The sequence below is a fragment of the Muscardinus avellanarius genome (assembly GCF_963383645.1).
Source record: "Muscardinus avellanarius genome assembly, chromosome: 1".
NCBI classification, from domain to species: Eukaryota; Metazoa; Chordata; class Mammalia; order Rodentia; family Gliridae; genus Muscardinus; species Muscardinus avellanarius.
The window spans coordinates 148,625,034-148,647,764 of NC_137786.1; the positions used below are offsets into that span (position 1 = coordinate 148,625,034).

The 22,731-nt window shown below is 35.5% G+C and overlaps 1 protein-coding gene across 1 annotated transcript; it reads left to right on the top strand.

The window, feature by feature from the left end:
- Positions 1-2,678: 2,678 nt before the first annotated feature.
- LOC308279889 (caspase-1-like) lies at positions 2,679-17,032 on the top strand (the record flags this gene model as incomplete). The annotated part of the gene is made up of 8 exons (XM_080720071.1): positions 2,679-2,718; positions 5,026-5,292; positions 12,404-12,519; positions 13,446-13,619; positions 14,028-14,262; positions 14,659-14,802; positions 16,365-16,474; positions 16,934-17,032. 8 exons carry the CDS (start codon positions 2,679-2,681, stop codon positions 17,030-17,032), a joined length of 1,185 nt encoding a protein of 394 aa, XP_080576197.1.
- Positions 17,033-22,731: the final 5,699 nt, after the last annotated feature.

Consider the following 22,731-nt stretch of genomic DNA (forward strand, 5'->3'; position numbering starts at 1 on the left):
TTTGAAATTTCTTGGCTTCTGGATTCATGTCTACTGTATATGGGAGGCACTGTGATATGGTTTTACACTTACTATTCCTTTTTAGGATACAGGCATGATTATAAGCTCACTCATACAATAAGAAAAATGCTTAGAGAAATTCAATAACTTGTCAGAGATTTGCATCAAATTAGTGAAATTCAGAACCCAAAGTCCATGCTGATAGAGAAATGAAAGTTCTAGACACAGAAAAAACAAACTGTGATAGTCAACTGGTACTCTCACCGTTTTATGAATCCAAATATCCCAACAATGAGATATATATTCATTTGTACATATAAATAGTAGATGGATAAGTTGAGAATGTAAGTGACATTCCAGGACTCCAGAACAGGGCTCTTCTACGTTCTTTACCAGAACTTTTAATGAGCCTAAGATTGTTTCAGCTTTCACCTACTTATCAGGCAATTATAACATTCCTTATTATTACTCCCACATTCACTAATTTTATCTGTGAAATAATAATTTCTAAACACATATCTTAGTCAATAAACCTCTCCCTATAAATTAGATTTAATTTGTCTATAAATCCCAACCAACTAGAGTGATAAGTAATTTTATTTTCATCACTATAAGAACCCCTTCCTTTTACAAGGGTTTCGCCTACTTTGTGAAAGACAGTGTGTCCAGAGAAAGAAAAAAAGCATATCTTCTCCAATCCAGGTTTTCATTATAGCCATTTATCATTTTAGTTCTTAAAATTTATTATTTTATAGTAAAATTTGTATAAAAATGTACCATTATATAAAATATGTGATTATTTTTTCTCTTCTTCATTTCCAATTTCAATTTCTTTATTGTGTAGTAGAACTAAAACCATTTGTAATTCAGAGTATAGAATTCCACAGATTTAAATTTTACCTCCAAAATTTTAGAATATTGATTACCTATGTCTCTTATATTATTTTACTTAGTTTATTTTATATAATATAGTTAGAACTGCTCACTCTTATTTAAGTCTCATTGAATATCTTTTCTTTTTACTTTCCTCTCAATCTAGGTGCATTTTTACTAGACAAATGAGTTTCTTTTAAGCAGCATACTATTAGATCTTTCTTTAATATCTTTTTGTCCAGTATGAATATTTTATTTGGGGGTTTACTCATTTACATTCAAGGTCATTACTAATATGTAAAAATATACTCCTGTCATTGTTAATTGTTATATGATATTTTGTATATCCATTGTTACTTCTATTTTTCATAATTTTGTTTTGTTGGTTTTCTGTATTAATAGACTTAGCTTATTTTTTCTTTCTCTTGCATGTATCTGCTCTACTAGTGATTTTTTTTTTCTTTTTGTGGTACTGGGGTTCCTAGAAGCCCTTCTACCTCTGGACTACACTCCCAGACCTATTTTATACTTTTATTTGGAAAACAGGGTCTCTTAAACCAGCGTGGCTGGCTTTGAACCTGCGAGATCCTCCTGTTTCTGCCTAACAAGTGCAGGGATTACAAGCCTGCACCACCATGCCCGGCACTACTAGTGAATTTTATACTTTCATTTAGTTTTTTAATTGTAGCTATTGTCCTTTCACTTTTACAGTTGAGTTATCTTAAGTATTTATTTATTTTGCAAATCAATTCCCTCAAGATTTGCCTATCTTTGAAATATTACTTCTCTTTTATTCCTGGAAGATAGCCTTTCTGGGTATAGTATTTTGATTTGCATGCTTTTTGTACTTTTTTTCTTTAAGGATTTTGAATATGTCTTCCCATTTTCTATTGTTTTATAAGGCTTTGGCTGATAAGGGTGCTTCTTATTGATGAGGATTTTCTTACAGATGAATTAATATTTTTCACTTGCTATTTTAATATTCTTCCTTTATCTTCGACTTTTGCCATTTTACTCTAATTACCTTAGAATGAACCTCCTTTCCTTAAATATATCTAGATACATTGAACTTTCTGAACTTGGACATTGAGAGGTCTCTCAAGATTTAGAAAGTTTACAACTATTGTTTCCTTGAAGAACTTTTACTGTAATTTTTTCTCCTTTTCTTCTTCTCTTCTTCAGAAACCCCATAATGCACATATTTATTTGCACAATTGTGTTGCATAAGTCTTGTGGGTTTAATTCTTTTTTTTTTTTTTTTTTTTGCGGGTCTGGGCATGGAACCCAGGGGCATTTGACTTCTGAGCTACACCCCCTGCCCTATTTTATATTCTTTATTTTGAAACCGGGTCTCACTGAGTTGCAAAGGGCCTCACTAAGTAGCTGAGGCTGTCCACGAACCGCAATCCTCTGGTCTCAGCCTCCCAAATGCTGGGATTACACGCGTGTGCCATCATGCCTGGCTTAATTCTTTTATTTTTCAAAAAAATATAACTAGGTTGAGGAGACCTGTCTCCAAATTTAGAAATTCTTCTGCTTGATCTGCTTTATTGGTGAAGCTATTAATTATATTTTTATCTCATTTATTTCATTGTTTAAAAAGTTTTTCCCTTCTATTGAGGGGGTGGAGTCTATTGCTAGAAAGTTACTGTGTTCCTTTGCGTGCTTTATCCTGCTTCTTGTGTTCCTATATTGATATTTATACATCTGGCAGACCACTTGCATCTACCAATCTCTTCTGGTGTATTTATAGCAAAATATCTTTTCTTGGATAAATGTCCTAGGGAATTGGTTGTGTGGCTACGATGGCTTTTATTCCATGTGGTCACAGTAGTTTATACTCAGGTAACTTCTTCAGGTGCAATCAACAACTGCAACGTCTGTGAATGTCTAGTGGCTCAGGCTGAAGGGGCTTGTGGGATTCTTCTGCTAGTTGGAACAGAGCATTCTGGATATGGTAGATTCACTGTTGTTTTGAGGCTTGACACACTCAGCTATATATGGTTGTGTGATTATTGGGCCACTATGGCTTGTTTAAACAAAGTGTAGTTGATAAAAAACAAAACAAAACAAAACAAAACAAAAAAACAGCCAGGCGTGGTGGCACACCCTTGTAATCCCTGAGCTTGGGAGGCAGAGACAGGAGGATCCCACAGGTTTGAAGCCAGCCGCACTGGCTTAAGAGACCCTGTTTCCAAAAATAAAATAGGCCTGGGAGTGTAGCCCAGAGGTAGAAGGGCTTCCAGGAACCCCAGGACCACCAAAAAAAAAAATAATAATAAACCCAGAAATTGGACACTCATTGTCTTCCCAGGACATTTTGGTAAGATGTTGATAAACTCAAAAGATTATTAATATCTATATATCTTATTAGCCCATCTTCCATTAAATATATCTATAAAATAAATTTGCTATATTGAATTTAGTTTTGGGATAATCAATTGAACATGTTCTTATAGAAAACAGTAACTTCTTCAGTCCTCATTAGCTCCTCTATCTGTGCTTTTAACCATTCTTCTAATATTTTATCACTTACTTTCCTAACTATCTTCTTCTCTAATGCTTAACCTCCCTGTAACATCTTCATAGTTACATATTAGATTCAATGTCTTCTTTTTCCTCTTTAAACTGAGGCCATGAGGAGAGGGGACTAGCACATGTTTTGATTGAACCCTCAAAACCTAGAACTGTCTAGGACGAAGTGATATCCTCCATATACATTTGCTAGATAAATTAATGAATAAGATGTATGAGAATTCTCACAAAGGTCAACTAAACTATTAAATTTGCAAATAACTAATTTTCTTTTCTATTGGAAATATTTATATTAACGTCATAGTACTATAGATTGTAATATTTTCAAATGTGCCAGGAAGTTACATATACAATTTTTATATTTGTTTACTTAAGCTTAAAACTGTATTGGTATGTATGATTATTATAATCATTTACACATGGAGAAACATAAGAAAAATCCACACCCTAAGATGCGAAGGTTAAAATTCTAAATCTAACATTCTGAATTCAGGAAATTAGTTTTTAGTCTCTATGATATAGTGTCACTCAGAAGAGTCAACTGAAAGCAAAAAGCAGTAGATAAGAAAAGATTAGATCTTAAAGAAAAAAATGCTTCCATTCTTAAAAGAAAAATTCCTTCACAACGATATTTAGCAGAGCTCCTATGGTTCTGCTAAGAGCTGAGGCAAAAAAAAAAAAAAAATAGTGGTTCAAGTTCCCCAAAGGATAAGTTGCTTTTTATTGAATCATACTTTTTTGATAAATGGGTGATTCTTATTGTGTGAGTTTAACTGTATACATACTTTAAAATTTTCTACTCTTGAAGTCCCATTCCCATCCTACTCTTGAGATGTTCCAAGTGCTACTGAAACAAATTTTCCAAAGACTTCAGAAATCTGACCATTTCTTTAAGAAAAAACAAAAGCATGCATATGCATATGCAGTGGTTATTGCTCAATAGTTATATGCACCCAACTAGAAAGGAACTGGAAACAGGCTTTCAGTTTCACATTGCACCGGAGGGTAGGTCCCAAAAGCCATGGCTGGTGAGTTTTTCCTGTTAAAAGATAGGTTTTGGAGGACGAAATCGTTTTGAAAGGGGCTGGATCTTCTGAAAACTTCCATTAGGTTCTGTGAATATTTAGGTGAGCAGAACCAAGACAGAGGGAGAGAGAGAGAAGGGGAGGGAGTTCAGAAGATTCTCAAGGCCTTCAGAGAGGAAAGGCAAGGATGAGAAAGAATCTGGTGCTTCATTGAATTCCTCTGTCATTTTGAAATCTTAGCTCCTAAAAGTTGTAAATCTGACAAAGGGAGCAGCATTGAAACAGGGTGAATATCAGAAACTGCTGTCCCCAGAAAAAGGGATTATGATTGTTTCATTATTTTATTATTCAGAATTGAATAAACATGGGACAGGAAAGAATGATCTGCTTTGCAGAAACTAACAACAAAGGAATAATAACTTTCAGTCTAGGCCATTCTGTGTGCATATACAGGTAATGCTGAAGCGGGAGGGTGGCACTTTTGGAAAGGGTTGTTTCACTGATTAAATCTAGAGAAGGTCATTACTTGTTGATGACCAGATTAAAAACAAGACTGTTTTCATGATTTGGGAAACCTGTGTATTTTAAACAGACAAGATTCTGAAAGAGAAGAGGAAGCAATTTATCCAATCAGTGGGCACAGGTATAATAAATGGCTTGATGGATGAATTATTAGAGAAAAAAGTGCTGAACCAGGAAGAGATGGAGAAAATAAAATTTGAAAATGCTACAGCTATAGATAAGGCCCGAGCTTTGATCGACTCTGTCACTCGAAAAGGACCGGGAGCTTGCCAAATTTGTATTAGTCATATATGTGAAGAAGACTCTTACCTTGCAGAGAAGCTGGGCCTCTCCACAGGTAAGGAACAATGACTCGGTAAAGTTCACACAGTGCATGTGTCTCTATATCTATCATTTGATTGCTTTACCAGTCATATTTGTTTGTAAGCAGCTTTCTTACCTCCAACTTCGGGGCCCTGTTCTTTCTCTCTCAATGGCCCCATTGTATATAAACTGACTCTTTATTCCCTCTGTCTCAGTGATCTTATTATGCTTGAAGCTCATTTTTTATTCTGAATATGTTGGATGGAGTGCATGAGAAAAATGTCATCCCATAGCCTGGTATGCTTGCCTATAATCGCTGAACTTGGAAGGTTGAAATAGTTAGATTGCAGGTTCAAGGCCAGCCTCAGCAACTTAGCAAGACTGTGTCAAAATAAAATAGGGGGATGGTGTAGGTCAGAGATTAAATGCTTCTAAATTCTATCCCCAGCACACACACACACACACACACACACACACACACACACACGTACACACACAAATAAAGTCATACAATATGTTTCAGTCTTTGAAAGCATGTGATTATTATTACTATAATTATTTTTTATTTTTGTTAAGTTTGAAGCTTTCTAATCAATCATGTGTATACCTGTCTTATGTGAAGTCTTGAATTCAGTATTCAAATATTTTAGTGCATGTGCTTCAAAATTTTGCTTTATGGGAAAAAATAAAATACATTTGAAGGTTGGTGAAACACTTAGAGAATAAGTTGCATATTTATAGCCAAGTAAAGATTGTAAGTGGACCTTTTCTTCCAGTTGTATTCTTGAATTTTCTTTCATACACTTGTCTGCTAGTTCAGTGGAGACCCAGACTGATCTCTGATGCACTTAAAAGAGCCACTAGGGAGAGGAGTATAGTTTGAAAGCCAAAATCCTTTTCTCTGTTTTCTGGGAAGGCTTTGTCTGTCTAAGTTGACCTTAAAATTGCTTTCTGTGTTCATATATGCCCATGTATAATGCATTTTTAAATTTTCTTTCAATATTTTTTCATTTATATACTTTATTATCCCTAAAAGAGAAATAGTCAACAACAATAATATTCAGGAATGATTTTAAAATAACCAAGATGTCATCTTCATTACTCTGTTCCAATTCACTTTTAGCTCTTGAATCCTAAAGTTCTTACACAACCCTTTGATACCTGAAATGTGCCTCTCTAGTTATCAGACAGTATCTCCTAGAATTGTTTCTAGTGCCAAAGAATATGATAACTAGCTACAACATATGAATGAACTCTAATGGCAAAGATCTTTCTAGAAAATCTTTCTAGAAGAAAGTTCTAAGTATTACAATTGTTCTATTAAGGCCTCCTCCAGAAAATGTTCTCAAATGTATTGATGGTAAATGAAGCATAGCAGTCAAAATCGAGGTCATAGAACAAACTGCAGCCTGCTTCCTTGGCTTATAGTTTTGTGGTACATCCACAAAACTATATATATAGCAGAGAAATAGATTATACTTAGTAGAATCTGATTTCCAATTGTTACTATTAAATAAAGACTTGGAACATTCTTCATTTGTTAGCACATGAAATTCTTATGGTTTATCCAGTGAGTGTTGTTATTTTGAGATACTCATGGACTGTAAATAAAATAAAATTATTGCTCTCTAACTGACAAAACTCCAGACTCTCATAGGAATATCAACAGCGGTTTTGAATGATGTTATAAATCAAAATTTATAACCATGGGTTTCCAGTGTTCTAATAAGCAGATTGCATTTACTCGAGAGGTTGCAGAGAATATGACCAAAGTTCCTGTCACATACATACATGGGCCTCCTGGAAGAATGGATGTGTGATTAAAAAGGCCCAGGACTGAAAGTGAAGACAGACTTAAGTTCACTTCCTATCTCTGCTTCTTTTCTACTGTGTCACACTTAGGAACTCTCTTTAATCCTTCTGAGATTCTGTGATAATAAGCTATATGAGCCAGTGCTTTAAAAGAACAGTTCCCAAAGTAACCAACCTATCTTTTATTATTAAATTTAGAGTAGATAATGATTGGGAACCATATTCTTACAGTGAAGTTATATATATATATATATATGTACATATTTTTTTCTGAGTTTCTGGACCATGGGGTTATCACTAGTTCACAACAGATGAGATAATTACTATAAGTAAAAATATATTTGAAAGACTTTTCAGAACTTTGTGAGGAAATTTTATTAACTTTGCATAAATATCTGTGATTTGAGGTTGAAGAAGATATCACTATTAATATTGTCTTTCGAAAGGTGAATTGTATTACCCTATAATTCCAAGAATTTCTCTGACTCCATCTCTCCTAGGCTACAAACAATTTTCTGAGAACTTCAATTTATCTCAGGCTTGGAAGTAGGGTTTGTTTTAACCTGATTTGACCAGTCATCACCAATTCCTGCTGTGGTAATTTGTAAAAGGGGTATATATCTCAGCCTAGAATCATTGTTGTTATATTTTCTTGAAAACCAAAGTCAGGCTTTGAGTTGGGCAACTTCACATTGCACTCACTGGTTCTGCAGAAGTGTTTGCCTCAGGAACCATCCTGACATGCACATCAAGAGAATTAGTGATTCTGCAGGTGATGATGTCTCAATCTGTTTTTACCATAGAGCCAAGATTAATGTAGTCACTTAGAGACATTCTTCTGTTCTGCCTCAAATAATAAATAACTCTCCAACCACTCTTGGGCAGAGGCCTTGCTTCCCAGTGACCAGTGTCTCCAGGCGAGTCACATCTTGGGGAAGATTAATAATCAACAGTCAAACTGTAGAAAGCATTTTTAATGGGGATATCTAATATATTTATCAAAATTACTCAAAAATGATAACTCTTAATGTTCTTTATTTTTTCTCAGGTCCACAAGCTATACAAGATGCCCAAGAAATATTTCCTTCCTTCTCAGGTAATCATGTTTTCAAAGAAGAACACTCTTTTAATCTCAATCTTCCTAGTCACTAGCTCTTTGGAGCAAACTTGGGGTGAGGGCCATATGAATAACTTGCATGAATTTGTCCAACAAATTTTCTCTTCTTCTTTTTCTGGCTTAGGTTTTGTTCATCACTTTATTAATGTATTCAATAGCTTTATTGTTTTTATTTTATATTCTTTTATTGATGTATTGTAGTCCCACATTTTAATGTAATTCAGAGTAATAGGGACATACATGCACAGAACATTTAGTGAACTTCCACATGGATGACTCCCCTTCCTCAAATATGGCATTGGGATTGGCAATAATTTCACATATGTACATAACAGAAGGGGAAGTGTTTCTTTCATTAATTCTCTCTTATGACCACCCCCCTCCCTTACATGCCTCCATCATACAAAGTACTCAAAACACTGAACAACTAAAAGAATAAATAACCCAATCAGGAAATAGGCAATTAAACTTGAAATAGGCAATTAAACTAGAAATTTTACAAAAGAACTACAAATGGCCGATAAATATATGGAACAAAATTTTCAGCTTTTTCTTATTAAAAATTTCTCCTCCTTAGCCAATTTTTCTTTAGAGCTTCAACAGCCATGTTTATACTAAAAACTTATGAACCTGTGTCTCAAACTTCATCTACCCACTTGAGTGCCAAGCTTCCCTATTCAAGTGCCTACTGAAAAATATCTTTATCTAAATGTTGTCAAAGGTGAGCTTGCCATTCTTCCCCCACACTGCTTTCCTCCCAGTTTATTCTGCTTTTGTTACTAGTGTCGCTTTCATTAGTTGTTCAAACCTGAAATATAAAATTTGTACTTGACTCTTTCTGTAGCCTCACCTCTAAATTTCAAGTAGTGCCCAAGTTTTATTGAATCTGTGAAATCTGGATCTGCTTTTCCTTTTCTACTTTTACTACTATATTTCATAGTGCCTATTTCTTAAGTGCCAGGTAATTCTCCAGCCATAACTCTCACTATATTTTTCTTGTTTTTCAAATAGACCTACTTTTTTCTATTTTTTAAGTTAAACAATGATTTTATTGCTTGAGTACATAGAGCAATCTAGTAGATGGTTCATATTTCCAATTAGGGGTAAGGACCCCTTAGGTCTTCTACTAATGAGCCAATTGGTGAATTCTGCTATCAGAATCAGATAAAATCTAGCATCCTTATCCTTTCTGTTCCTCTTCAGATGCTTTAGAACAGCAACTGCTTTTTAAATTAAATGGTAGAGATCCTCAGAAAGATCAGAGGCAAGTCCTTTGGACTTTTTTAGGATTCTCAAGGTTTTGTTGCCTGTCACTAAACACACTTGCGCCACACCGTGTGAGTCCCTCAGGATCACACAGATGCGTGAAGGAGTTAGACCTCTCTTGGCCAGTTTATAAATCTGCTCCTTTATATCATCAGGCAACTTCAGCATGTGGGGATGCTGCAGAGATAGGACAGAGCCAACTGGGACAGGCCCTTCTCAGGAGTGTGCATGCAACCCATGATGGCGGTGGTCTGTCATAATTTGTGATAAAATTAACACATCTGATTAACAATTATGGTCCTATCCAGTCTTGGTTGACTCATAGTATGAATGCAATACATAAATGTTAAAAAGATATTTATAATAAAATTTATTAGAACTATTATTATATACTAGGATATTTGAGAAATATTTATCACATGACAACTGTATTTCAAACATTGTGTTAAAGATGTTGGGAAATAATGAATAAAACAAATTCTACTTGGATTGAGCTTGCATGAATAAGTATATAAAACTCTCTACCATAAAATTAAATCTACCAAGAATATAGGAACCTATACTCATTAAGAAAATATAGGAAAAATAGCAAAGTCAAATTTTTATGATGTATTTTACATGTACTAGAATATTATTTTTCATTCATGAAAATTCTAAAATGGTCATTCTTCATCTGCAGGAAATTCTCTTCCAATGGCTAACCAAGAGATATAGACTGTTCTATCCCACAGCTGTAATATCTGCAACATACGATGCCAAAATAACTATGGTCATAAACATCCAGTCTGTAACACTGGAAAAATATGAAGATCATTCTAGTCTCAAACTAGATGTGTTAGTTCAAATATATTCTTACATTCTATTGGTCAAAGTCTGTCACTTGGCCATATGTACCTTCTAGAATGATGATCAACATGGACTATTTGTGTTCCATACGTAGTCTACAGAGTAGGCTCTGTAGACACTGGTAGTGTAGCATCAGCCTTTGCCACAAAAATATAAGAAAAACCTTTTCACTTCACACAGGACTGGAGAGAACATAGAAAATGCCCAGGTCTATAATGACATGGACTATAAAAAATGTTTTAGTGCTGTATCATGAAAATATTCTTGACCTTATTGAATCCTGACAGGCTAAGTTCCTCGTTGACAAGTCTTAATTTTGTAAGAGCCCACTTTCTCAATTAACAAATAAACAGTATTTTATATTACTTATTCTGGAAAGCACTTTCACCCACAATTCTGGAATAATTTAATTCTATTTTTTTTTTTTTTTTGGTGGTGGTACTGGGGTTCCTGGAAACCCTTCTACCTCCAGGATACACTCCCAGACCGCCCCCCCCCCAAAAAAAAAATATATATATATATATTGGAAACAGGGTCTCCTAAGCCAGCAAGGCTGGCTTTGAACCAGCACATTTCCACCTGTCTCTGCCTAGGAAGTACAGGGATTATAAGTGTGTGCCACCATACCCGGCTGGAATAATTTAATTCTAAAGTAATCCTTTTCCTATTAATGTAAAAGCACCTTATATTTGGAAGAAACATAAAGGCTAGGAGATCAAATATTTCACTAAGTTAAAAATTACTGAATCTATTAATGCTGATTACTCTACACATAATTTTGCAGACAATCCATGACATAGGACACTTACTATAAGCCAATATTCTATCCCATTATTAAACAATGAACAAATCAAATATATTTCAAATATTTTATTTAGTTTTTCTCTTAGTCCTTAAAATTCTTTAGGCAGACAGAATATTTCTCCAAATCTAATAATTATTTCTATATTTTTTCAAAGCTTTAATAATTTGATAAGCTCATTTTTTTTTACAGTCAGCTCTTGGTGATGACTTAGTTTACTTCTTTGACTACACAATTCCTCTTTAATTGGAACAGTGTAGGCTCTATAAGGTCCTCCAAATATTTGAGCAAGTTATTTATATTTCAAAGTACACAAAGTTTGTATTAGTTTCTTTAGCAAATACATTGCATTGTTGGATGATATAGATCTTACAGTCAAATAAAAACCTCAGAGTTTTTTTTTTTACATCAACTACTATGAAAATTCTTTCTCATAAATTTTTACAGTCAGTGTTTACTACATGAATACATTTGGTCTGTGCTTTGGTTTTGGCATTCATTATTTTACTTTATATTCAGTCATTCAGTCTTGTCCTTTCTTTTCCTTACAAACTTATATATGTAAAGTGATCTTGAAGGAAAGGACAAAGGCTCATATTTTTAAAATATTCCCAATATCTACTATCATACCTGTTAAATAAGTAAGTAGGTATATTAGTACTTCTACAAAAAAATAAATAAAGCAAATTAAGACCTACCCCTTAAATTTTATCCTAGGCTCTACATCTTTTGAAATAAGCATATTTAAATTTTTCTAACATATTGAGCACCTTCTGAGTATTTTTCCCTATATTATATTGATAAGCTCTGTATCTATGTATCTATTGATAATATTTGTCAAAATACTGCTCCTAAAATAGGCATGGTGATGCACACTTTAATCCTAGTACTTGGGAAGCTAAGACAAGCAGATCACAGATTCGAAGCTAGCCTCGGCAAATTTGTGAGACTCTCAGCAAGACTCAACTTTGTGATACTATTACGAAATAAACTATAAAATAAGGCTGGGGGTATAGATTAAAGGTAGAATGCTCCTAAATTCCATTCCTAGCACGACGACATCCAAAAATTGTTGCTCCTAAGAGGTAAAAGTAGTCCCCTGTACCACACACCTGAGAATCTCCTGTGGCTTGGGATGAGTCCCATTAGCAGTGAACACATTACAGTGTTATCAAGTAACCCATGGTTGAATTTCTGAGAATATATTTCCTCTTTTATGGCTTCATACAGAGATGAGGTTATGGGGAACACAAAATGAGACCATCAGGAATGTAATTACTCATAATGTCTTATCTCTTGTAGCTCCTCAGGCATTGTACAGCCACCGGCCTGAGCCCATATCCTCAGCCCCAAAAGGATGTCTCAAGCTCTGTCCCCTAGAAATAGCCAAAAGGATATGGGAAGAAAAGTCACCAGAGGTACTGTGCGCAGCACACAAGGATGGAATGGGCTGGGAGATACACTTGAGGCTCTTCCCCTAAGGCTATTGTGAAGGACAGTGGCTCTTCTTTTCACTGAGATACTCTGGAGAATAATTGGGCTGATTCCCTTGAATAAAAGAGTTTTACATTCCAGAATCTGAGGCTTATATATAGTTTCGAATTTGGTCCAACTTCTGGAATAAATAGTAATAATAAAATAATAATAATAATAATAATAATAATAATAATAATACCTTTAGTAGCTGGTATTAGATGATTTGTATGATTCAGAACTACTTTAAATATTTTGAATATAATATGATTTAACCCTCAAAATAACCCATTTTAGAGATCTAGAAATTGAGACTGAAGATTTTTAAATAAATTTTTCTGAATTTAAAGAAACAGAAAGTGTATATGCCAGTTTTAACATCAGTAATTCTGGCTCTAAAGATTGTGTATCTTGCAAAATCTCACCTGATAAAACAGATGGCTGGGCGTGGCGGCACATGCTTGTAATTCCAACATTTGGGAGGCTGAGACAGGAGGACTGTACAGGTTTGAAGCCAGCCTTAGCTATTTAGTGATACCCTTTGTAACTCAGTGAGCTCCTGTTTCAAAAATAAAGAATAAAAACTAAGGCTAGGGGAGTTGCTCAGAAGTAGAATGACCCTGGGTTCCATCCCTAGTACCACAAAACAAAACAAAACAAAACAAAACAACAGTTAGATGGTCTGCTGCCATTTGGTCAATTGCAAACTCTATTTCTACTCCTGAATTAAAACTCAGCTCTCTTCCCTAGTCTTAATCTGTAAATCATGGGATTTTGTTTCATGATAATATTAAGAGAGAGAGGCTTATAATTCAGCTGAACACTGAATTAAAGAGAACAAGACAGTTCATTCACTCTGCCTTTCCTACAGATATATCCAATAATGGGTAAGCTGACCCGCACACGTCTTGCTCTCATTATCTGCAACACGGAGTTCGACAATCTTCCCAAAAGAACTGGAGCTGAAATTGATGTCAGAGATATGAAAATGCTGCTTGAAAGTCTGGAATATAGAGTAGAAGTGAAGGAAAACCTCACTGCTTTGGTAAAGTTTGCAAACACTAGGGACAATAATCCTATCCTTTGTACTACTAAATAATGTTCAAAACCATGTGTATGGTACCAAGATACAACTCTTGATAGTTTTAAGATTTTTCTTGCAAGTTGCTTAGTACAAAAGTAATTTTTCAAGAGCCTGTTGTAATTTTTAAATGGGAAGTGTTCTATTAACTCAAGAGTGCCCTCTTCTTTCTACTGGATATCTTAGGTTTACTTCTTATAAGCATCTCTTTCTTATCTTTCTTTACTTTGCATGGAAATACAAATCAAATTTTCTTTTCCTCTTCATTAAATTTCAGAGAATTCTTAAGGAACTGCTTATGAGTCTCTGTATTGAATTCCTATACAGTGCAACAATCCTGAATCATTTGGTGATATCATTGGTTTCTTTCAGGAAATGGCTTCAGAGGTGAAGGCATTTGCTGCCCGTCCAGAACATCGGACTTCTGACAGTACTTTCTTGGTGTTCATGTCTCATGGTATCCGAGAAGGAATTTGTGGAAAGAAATTCTCTGAGAAAGTCGCAGATGTATTAGAGGTCAATATCATCTTTCAAATGTTGAACACCTACAACTGTCCTAATTTGAAGGACAAACCCAAAGTGATCATCATACAGGCCTGCCGTGGTGGTGAGTGCTGATGCATATTAGAACACAAGATTTCACACACTGACTTTATCATCTGTAAACATTCAGTATTGTTTACTTTCTCTGTATCTGTTTCTAAAATCCAAATAATACCTATTTTTATCAGTCATCCAACTGTGGATTAAAGTGTTTCTTTTTTATATATATTTGTTTCATTTTCAACTCAAGGTATTTCACTTTTTCTTCAGACTTGATATTTGAATTTAATTCATTTGATTTTTCAGAGAGATAAGAATTATTAAAAAGATGAGTCCTGAGATTATGTGTATATGGATAAGGAACAGGCAAAGTAATAAATATGACTTAACAGAGGTATAGAGGAGCAATTAGTTTTCTTGGAAACTGGTAATAACAAGAAATCAAATTTTGTCTTTCCAGAGAACCAAGGGGTGGTGTGGTTAAAAGATTCAGTAAGAGACTTTAGACATGAAGACTTACAGGAGACAGAAAGTTTTGAAGATGATGCCATTAAAAAAGCCCACATAGAGAAGGATTTTATTGCATTCTGCTCTTCAACGCCAGGTAATGGGTTTCTAAGTGGGACATCTTTGTGGAGGTTACTGATATAAAAACTCACACCCACTTGTGGGAGTGTAGATATCAGTATCTAACTTTAGAAAGACTTTTGAAGATCCACTAAAGTCATCCTCCCAGAAATACGTTCAATTTATCCCATACACAGAAACAAAATGTACACATACTATCACTGAATCAATAATTAGTGAACTCTACCATGATAAAATATATATTTCTTAAAACTATGTGGGAAAACAGAATAATTTTTTAAAAGTGTCTACATTTAAGTATATCAGAATCCAACATCACATCAAAAAGATTAATGATATTGGGATCACTCAGAAATCCTGTTTGCCTAGATATAATATTTGATGGAAGAATAGTCAATAGTTGGGGTGAAAGAAGACACTATTAGGGTCCATGGGAGCAAAGAAAGCTTGGCCCAACAGCAGGGAATAGGCTCTATTTAGGAATAAAACCTGGAAGGAGGCATCTGACTGGGAAGAGAGGCTACATGAGTTAAAAGCTCACCTTTTAGCAAGGTAGGGACTTGTTAGGGGAAGGAAAGGGGAGGGCACAGGAATTCTTGAGTGGGCAGGTCATCCTGGGGCAGGACAATGGTCAGGGGGATTTTTTTCTTTGTTCCTTTGTTATTGTTGCTCCTCTGACATGACCTCATGGCCGGATCTCACAGTGATACCTCAGAGTGCTCATAGACATAGGAACAGAAAGATACACAAAGCATGTTGGGACCCTAATTAAAAGTGAGTTTTAATTATAAGTAAGGAATGTCTGAATGTTCTTAAATGTAAGCTATGAAACAATATTATTGCATCAGTGCATGATAAACTAGCTCTAGTGATTTACCTCTTTGAATGTTCTTTGTAATTTCTCACTGATGTATGTTATATAATATTGTTCTAAGGATTAAATAAAACAATATGTGTGGAATACTGAGCATGGTACAGAGCAAAACACCCATTAAATGATTGCTATTAATAAAGATTTTTATAACAATTCAATGTATTTCTCTTAAGTTGAAAATAAAGTTTTTTGAATCCTATCATTTACAGTTTTGAAGTTTCCCAGAACTTGTATTTTCTTAGTCACCTCTGGTCCTAAGGTCCTGCCACCACTCAAATAGTTCAGTTTACATGTAACATTCTATAATTAGAATTAGATGCCATTCCCAAGAAATACTAGATCTACAATGCTGACTATATCTAGATGTAGAACTTAGTAATTTTTCCAATAATCAAAGGCCATGCAAAAACCCCATATGATTGCTGCTCAAGTATTTTGAATCTATTATCTAAACTAGATAATAGATTAGCAGCTCCTTAAAATCAGGGACTTTGTCACACTAATATGTCAATTGTATACAGCATCCTTCTTGAGTATCAGTAAAAATATCATCACTGAACTTGGAATATTGAAAAATAGCAGGCAGTGCATAGATTACAGGATCAACTTGTTAGGAAGCACCATCTGGAATAGAAATACTAGAGCTACCTCTCAGTGTCCAGACAAAAGCTTGTCCTGAGATTTGAAATGTGTTTTACTTATAGATAATGTTTCTTGGCGACATCCCAACCGAGGTTCTCTGTTTATTATAAAACTCATTGAAATTATGCAAGAATTTGCTTGGTCCTGTGACCTGGAGGATATTTTTCGAAAGGTAGGGCTCTAGATGCTTTTTCTACTATACTTCCCTAGATTGTTTTTCACTACCCCAATTTGAGTCTTAGGAAATAGTTCTAGATACTTTTATCTTCTCATAATTCTATTCTTTCCATAGGGATTTTGAGGTTTCTGGGTGATTGGGAAAACTGGGAATCTGTTATGATCCAAAAGACCTGTAGTCATTTATTTCACCTTACTCCCTTCACTGATTAAATTAATGAGTAGGCTAAGATTCATGTGTGTCCATCACAGCTTTTAGAGCCAGCACTGGACTTTATATCTGGGAGGTATTCCACCTTAGTTACACTTCTCACTGTGGTTCTTACAGATGCAAGTGCTTTTTTGTTTATAACATTTGTTTTACTTTATCTGTTGCTGTTGTTTTCAGCTCAGGTAAAGATTCTTAAGCTTCAGAACAAAAAGGTCTACCTACAGACTTTTCTTTCTCTTTTAGGTTCGCCTTTCTTTCGAGCTACCAGATAGCAGGGCTCAGATGCCTACCACTGAAAGGGCAACTTTGACAAGACGTTTCTACCTCTTTCCAGGGCATTAGAATAAGTAAGCTGTATCAATGTCTGTGTGCATGTTTGGGAGAGGGTAGGGTTGGAAAGGCAATATGGGAAGAATTCTGAAACCCCATTATACTCAAGGTTTTCAAGTCTGGTATTGAAAGGGGAACCACTGAAAGGATGCCTTGTATATTCCAGGGCAATCACATTCTTTTCTTTTAAAGTTCTGTAGAATTAGGTGACCACTTTCCAAGGTCATTTGCTATAGATCAAGATGTAATTATATGATTATGAGAATTGACTTTTGAATGTATCTTCTCTTCACCTCCATAGGGCAGTATTTAAATATAGCATAAAGGCTCTTCCTTTTCTGAGTGTATGTATTTGCATTAGTAGAGCATTATCTTTTAGCATCACTAATTCTTATATTTGTGTCATTTCCTTTACCTGTAGGAAGCAAGGAGTTCTGTCATTCTGCAGTTGTACTTGGAATCATGCCAAATAAAATGAAATGTTTCATTAAGCAATTGGGCCTTTTAGAACAAATGTTTAAAGAAACAGTCAAATAAATCATAAATAAAAATAAAAAGTTGCCTTGTTGTTTTTTGTTTTCCATGTTGAGAAAACAGGTGGGGGAAATTACAGCAGATAGCAGTTTTGGTATCTTTTACTTTGAACCATAAGAGCTGAACTGAGTAACAGCATTGTTACTGGTGGTAGTTGTTGTTGTTGTTGTTGTTGTTGTTGTTGTTGTTGTTGTTGTTGTTCAGGAATACTGGGCATTGAACCCAGGGAAGATCTACCTCAAGATATACCCCTAGCCACTTCTATGTTTTATTTTGAAATAGATTTAGTTTCTTATTTTGAAATAGACTTAGTTTCTAAGCTTCTGAGACTGGTCTTGAACCATCAATCCTCCTGTCTCAGCCTGGAATAACAGGTGTGCATCACTATGCCTGGCCCAGTTTTTGTTTAAGACACCATTTGCTGAGCTTTCTGTTTTAGGGATTCAAATGCAAAGTAGGTACAGTCACAGTGAATACCTGGCTCCAGAGAATTGAACGTTTATGATTGGAAAGGTAGAGGAGACAGAGTTACAAGAGGGAAGCAGTATGACCTACCCCCAAAACAGAGTGTACCCCTAGCAAAGCTATGACCAGAACCTATATATTTCTACTCTTTATTAAGATATTTGAGGGCTATGCAATAAATCATGATATAAAATTACAGTCTCATTGAGAAGATAATTCAGTCAAGAAACATGAAACCATTAATAGACAAACACAACACTTTGTGAATAAACACTAAGATGGGATGTTCCTTTATGGTAAGGTGAAAATGAGTTTGGTGTGAATCATTTTCTTAGCACTGTTACCTATGAGAGGGGCTGGCTGGGATAGCTATACATTCATTTAGAAGAATGAGTCCTTAATAATCCTAAACTCTTTTAAAGTGAAGGAGAATATTTGACTTATTTAACATCTTCCAAGTTAAATATGACACAGCCTGTTCCTACCCCTTTTCACTAATTCTTCCCCTGGGCATCTCTCTTGAACAATCGTGCATTCATTCTTCTACAGCCTGAGACTGCTTCTATGAACAGTCTTTGATCAGACGATACCAAAAAACAGAATAGCCACCCTCAGTAAAAATTAAATATTAAGGCTGTCTTATGCAGTTAAACAAATAAGGTCCAGTGAAGGAAAAGAGCTTTTCTTTGGAACATTCTTCACTAAGAGATTAAGAAGACAAGAAGATATAGTGAGATCCCATCAAGACTGACACAATTTAAACATGAAGCAGAAGCTCCTGGGTCAATCCTTATTTAGAAATGAATGGAAACGAGGTAAACTTGAACTTTTCAAGATTTCTGCTTCTATTGAGCAAAGAGAAGGAAGGGTTGGGAGGAGGTGTTGGAGGGCCACACACAGAGAAAAGTCAAAAGAGGAGACCAGTGAGAGGTGTCAGCCTACAGGACAGTATTTTGTCATTTCCATTTATGGGTTTTTTTTTTTTTTCTTCCCAAAGGAGGAAACTAGAGTTCACGAATGTGACAAATTGCTATTTACAGGGGACTTCCCCACACGGAAATGAGAAGAAATTCTGAGCAGCAGTTTCGCAATCGATGAATGGCAGTCCCACCCACTGCAGGGAGGAAATGCCCAGCAACTTTCATTTTTAGCCAGAGGCTCTTCCACAGCCTTCTGAAGGGACTGAGGCTGTTATCCATGGCTGGTGAGTTGGGGTTCCATGCCTAAGTGGGGACTGGGGACTTGGGTCATAGACAATGCATTATTCATTGCTCTGGGACAGACAGAAATAAGAGAAAGGAAGCTGACCAGTAGTGTTCACACTGAATTTTTCCCTTTAGTGCTTATATCTAACTGGGAATATGGGATGAGGATTTGGAGACACTGGCAGAAAGAACAGTCCCAAGGTGGTTCTGAGCCAGGCAGAAGTTAACTCCTTTTTTTGAGTTTCTGGTGATCAAAGTGAGGCTAAAGTCAGAAGGATACATATCAGAGAATTCTTGCAGTTTCTAGATGTACACTGACATTTTCTTTCTGCTTTCTGTTTTCTGAATTAGTCAGCCAGATCATAAACATTCCTCCCAGAAACAGATCTGAGTCTTTGAGTTTCTGTCCTTTCTTCATCTCTTTTATTGAATTCTATGTTGTATCTGTTTAAAATGACTCCACTTTCTCTGTTCTTTTTCTGGTCCAGATCCTAACAACACTGGAGTATGTCTTGTGTTGCTAACATCTTTTTTGTTGTTGTTGCTTGTTTGTTTTGTGGTGGGTCTGGGGTGGAATCCAGGGGCATTGACCTCTGAGCTATACCCCCTGCTCTATTTCTTTTATTCTTTATTTTGAAACCAGGTCTCACTGAGTTGCAAAGGACCTCACTAAGTAGCTGAGGCTGTCCTCAAACCGTGATCCTCTGGTCTCAGCCTCCCGAATGCTGGGATTCCAAGCTTGTGCCACCCTGCCTGGCTTTTTTTTTTTTTTTTAACTAGTGCTCCTCTATGAAGGTCCTATCCTCCTTCACACCATGCATATTACTTTCAGGTCACCTGTTTTAAGTACAAAGGACAAGAAAGCACAAGACAGGAAATCATTAGATATTTAGACAGCTAGTATTCAAACGCGTCGTATTATTTCTTTAGCTTTATTCTTCTCATTGAAAATGAAGCCGGGCATGGTGGCACATGCTTGTAATCCCAGCATTCAGGAGGCTGAGACCAGAGGATCGCAGTATGAGGCCCTCTGCAACTTAGTGAGACCCTGCTTCAAAATACAGAATAAAAAGAAATGGGGCAGAGAAAGAAAGAAAAAGAAAATGAAGAGGTCAGAGTATTTCAGTAGTTCCATAGCCTAATAATATATCTGAATAATATATAGTATTTAAAAATACTTAATCTGTAGCTAGACATGGTGGCACATACATAAACCCAGTACTTGAGAGTCAAAGTCAGGAGGATTGCAGACTCAGGCCAGCAAGGAGCAACACTATCCAAAAATTAAAAAAAATAAGAAGAGCTGTAGGTGTAGGTCAGTAGTAAAGTACCACTGAGTTCTATGTCTAGTACATACACACACACACACACATGCACATTTGTAATTTGTGCTTTTAGTGAGCAGATGTAGGAATACTGAGAGATTAGATAAGGAAGGACTGAGAGAAGTATAGTCTGAGGCAGAAAATTTAAAAGGAGAAAACATTTCAGAGCTTCCATACTACAAGAAAAAGTCACTCATGTGTTCTTCACCCCGAAAAGCTCATCCTGAAATAGGGTGTGGGCATGTATAGGCTTCAGTATATTTTCAATCTTTTATACACACACACACACACACACACACACACACACGTAAAATTCTCTTCCATGTTCTTTGTATAGGTTAGGGATGATTGCTAATGTTCAGTTCTTACATTCTAGGTACCTGGTAGCACAATTTTCATACTTGGGAACATGCAATGCCCTTTTAAAAGTTATTCAAACTAAGAGCCTCACAAAATGGCACATTCCTGTAATCCAAGTACTTTGGAGGATGAGATAAGAAGACCACAGCTTTGCTGAGGCCAGCTTCAGCAACTTAACAAGATCTTGTTTCAACATACAAAATAAAAAGGTTTGTTGATTTAGCTTGGAGATAGAATGTCCCTTATTTCAATCCCCAGTACTGCAGAAAAGAATCCAAACTTTGAAATATCTCCCATCCTTTCAAAATACATTGATCTAGTTCCTATTGGTTCCTTTAAAGATAATTTCAGCTTCATACACACACACAGCATACATTAGATGTTAACCCCATTCATACTTCCTCACTGTTATTTATCTTTACTGCTTTAATTCTCTCTGTAGTATAATTTTTTCAGGCTTTTTATTTCATCTCATAGCAATTAACTTAAGCCCCTAATATGCAAGGATGGATGATATTTTTTGTCTTCTTCTTACCTTAATAAGGCCTTTATCTGGGGAAGAATAAGTTATATTCATACACAGCTATCTCTTTATCCAACTGAACTTCATTGCTTAATTAAATTAGAAGTAGGAGAACATTAGAAAGTAGATGTAGCCAGGTGTGGTGGAGCACTCTTGTAATCCCCGTGCTTGGGAGGTGGAGACAGGAGGATAACACATGTTCCAAGCCAGCTGCTCTTGTTTAAGAGACCCTGTTTCAAAAAACACAACAACAAAAAAAAAGTATAAAATAGGTCTGGGAGTGTAGCCCGGAAGTAGAAGGGTTTCCAGGAACCCCAGTACCAACAACAACAACAACAACAACAACAACAAAGAAAGTAGATGCAAAATTTAAAGAGAAGAGCAAATAAAGTGGCTTCATAAATATAAGCCATCTAGGTTTATATGGCCATTGTTAACTAAAATTCCTGAGGAATAGTATCTTATATTATGTCATGAACAAAACCATGATCCTGATGAGCTTTGCCTTCTAAATTGTTCTCTTCATTTTGATTATCACTGCACTCAATTCAGCAAATATTATAGTAACAACCCCAAAGCAGTTGCTTGTTTTCAAAACACCTCATTTATGCCAGCTACTCTATGCACTCAGTTCAAATATTTGCACTTAGGCTTGTGTTCTTTTTGATATTTTACAGCTGAAGGAGATACTTGTAAAGGAGTAATATAGTTTACTTAGGTCAACTGTCTGTTGAGCAGAGTTACCCCAGGTTGGCCTCACTCTCTAGCTCAATATCCTGACATTACCTTGATTTTTACAAAACCTTCATATAATTGCTTGCATCAGATACCTCTAATTTCAATTTATGTTGTACTTTTCTGCTCTCAGAAGTATTCATTCTTCAGTTCTCAGTTCCAAGCCTCATACAAGCTTTCTTTCAATACTTTTTTGCCTATTCTTATTAAATTATCATTTGTTTGTATTTTACTTATTTGGATATCTATCTATCCATTTGCCTGTGAGCTTTGATGTCTCTTAATATCTTTCCAAAATGAAATTTCTAACACTAGCAGAGTGTCCTTTACAGAGGCTCATGAAATATTCCAGATTGAATGGAAAAATGAATATCTTTTCTATCTGCTTGAAAATTTCCAGTGTGCTTTTATTAGATGTCCAATAAATCAAACTTACTTGGCTTGACATTAAGCAATTATTAGGAGTTAAGTTATAACTAAATTTCATTCATTTGTTCCTATATTCACTTATTAGTGATTCAATGGAGAATTACTGAAAACCCCTGACAGCCAAAAGAGGAAAAC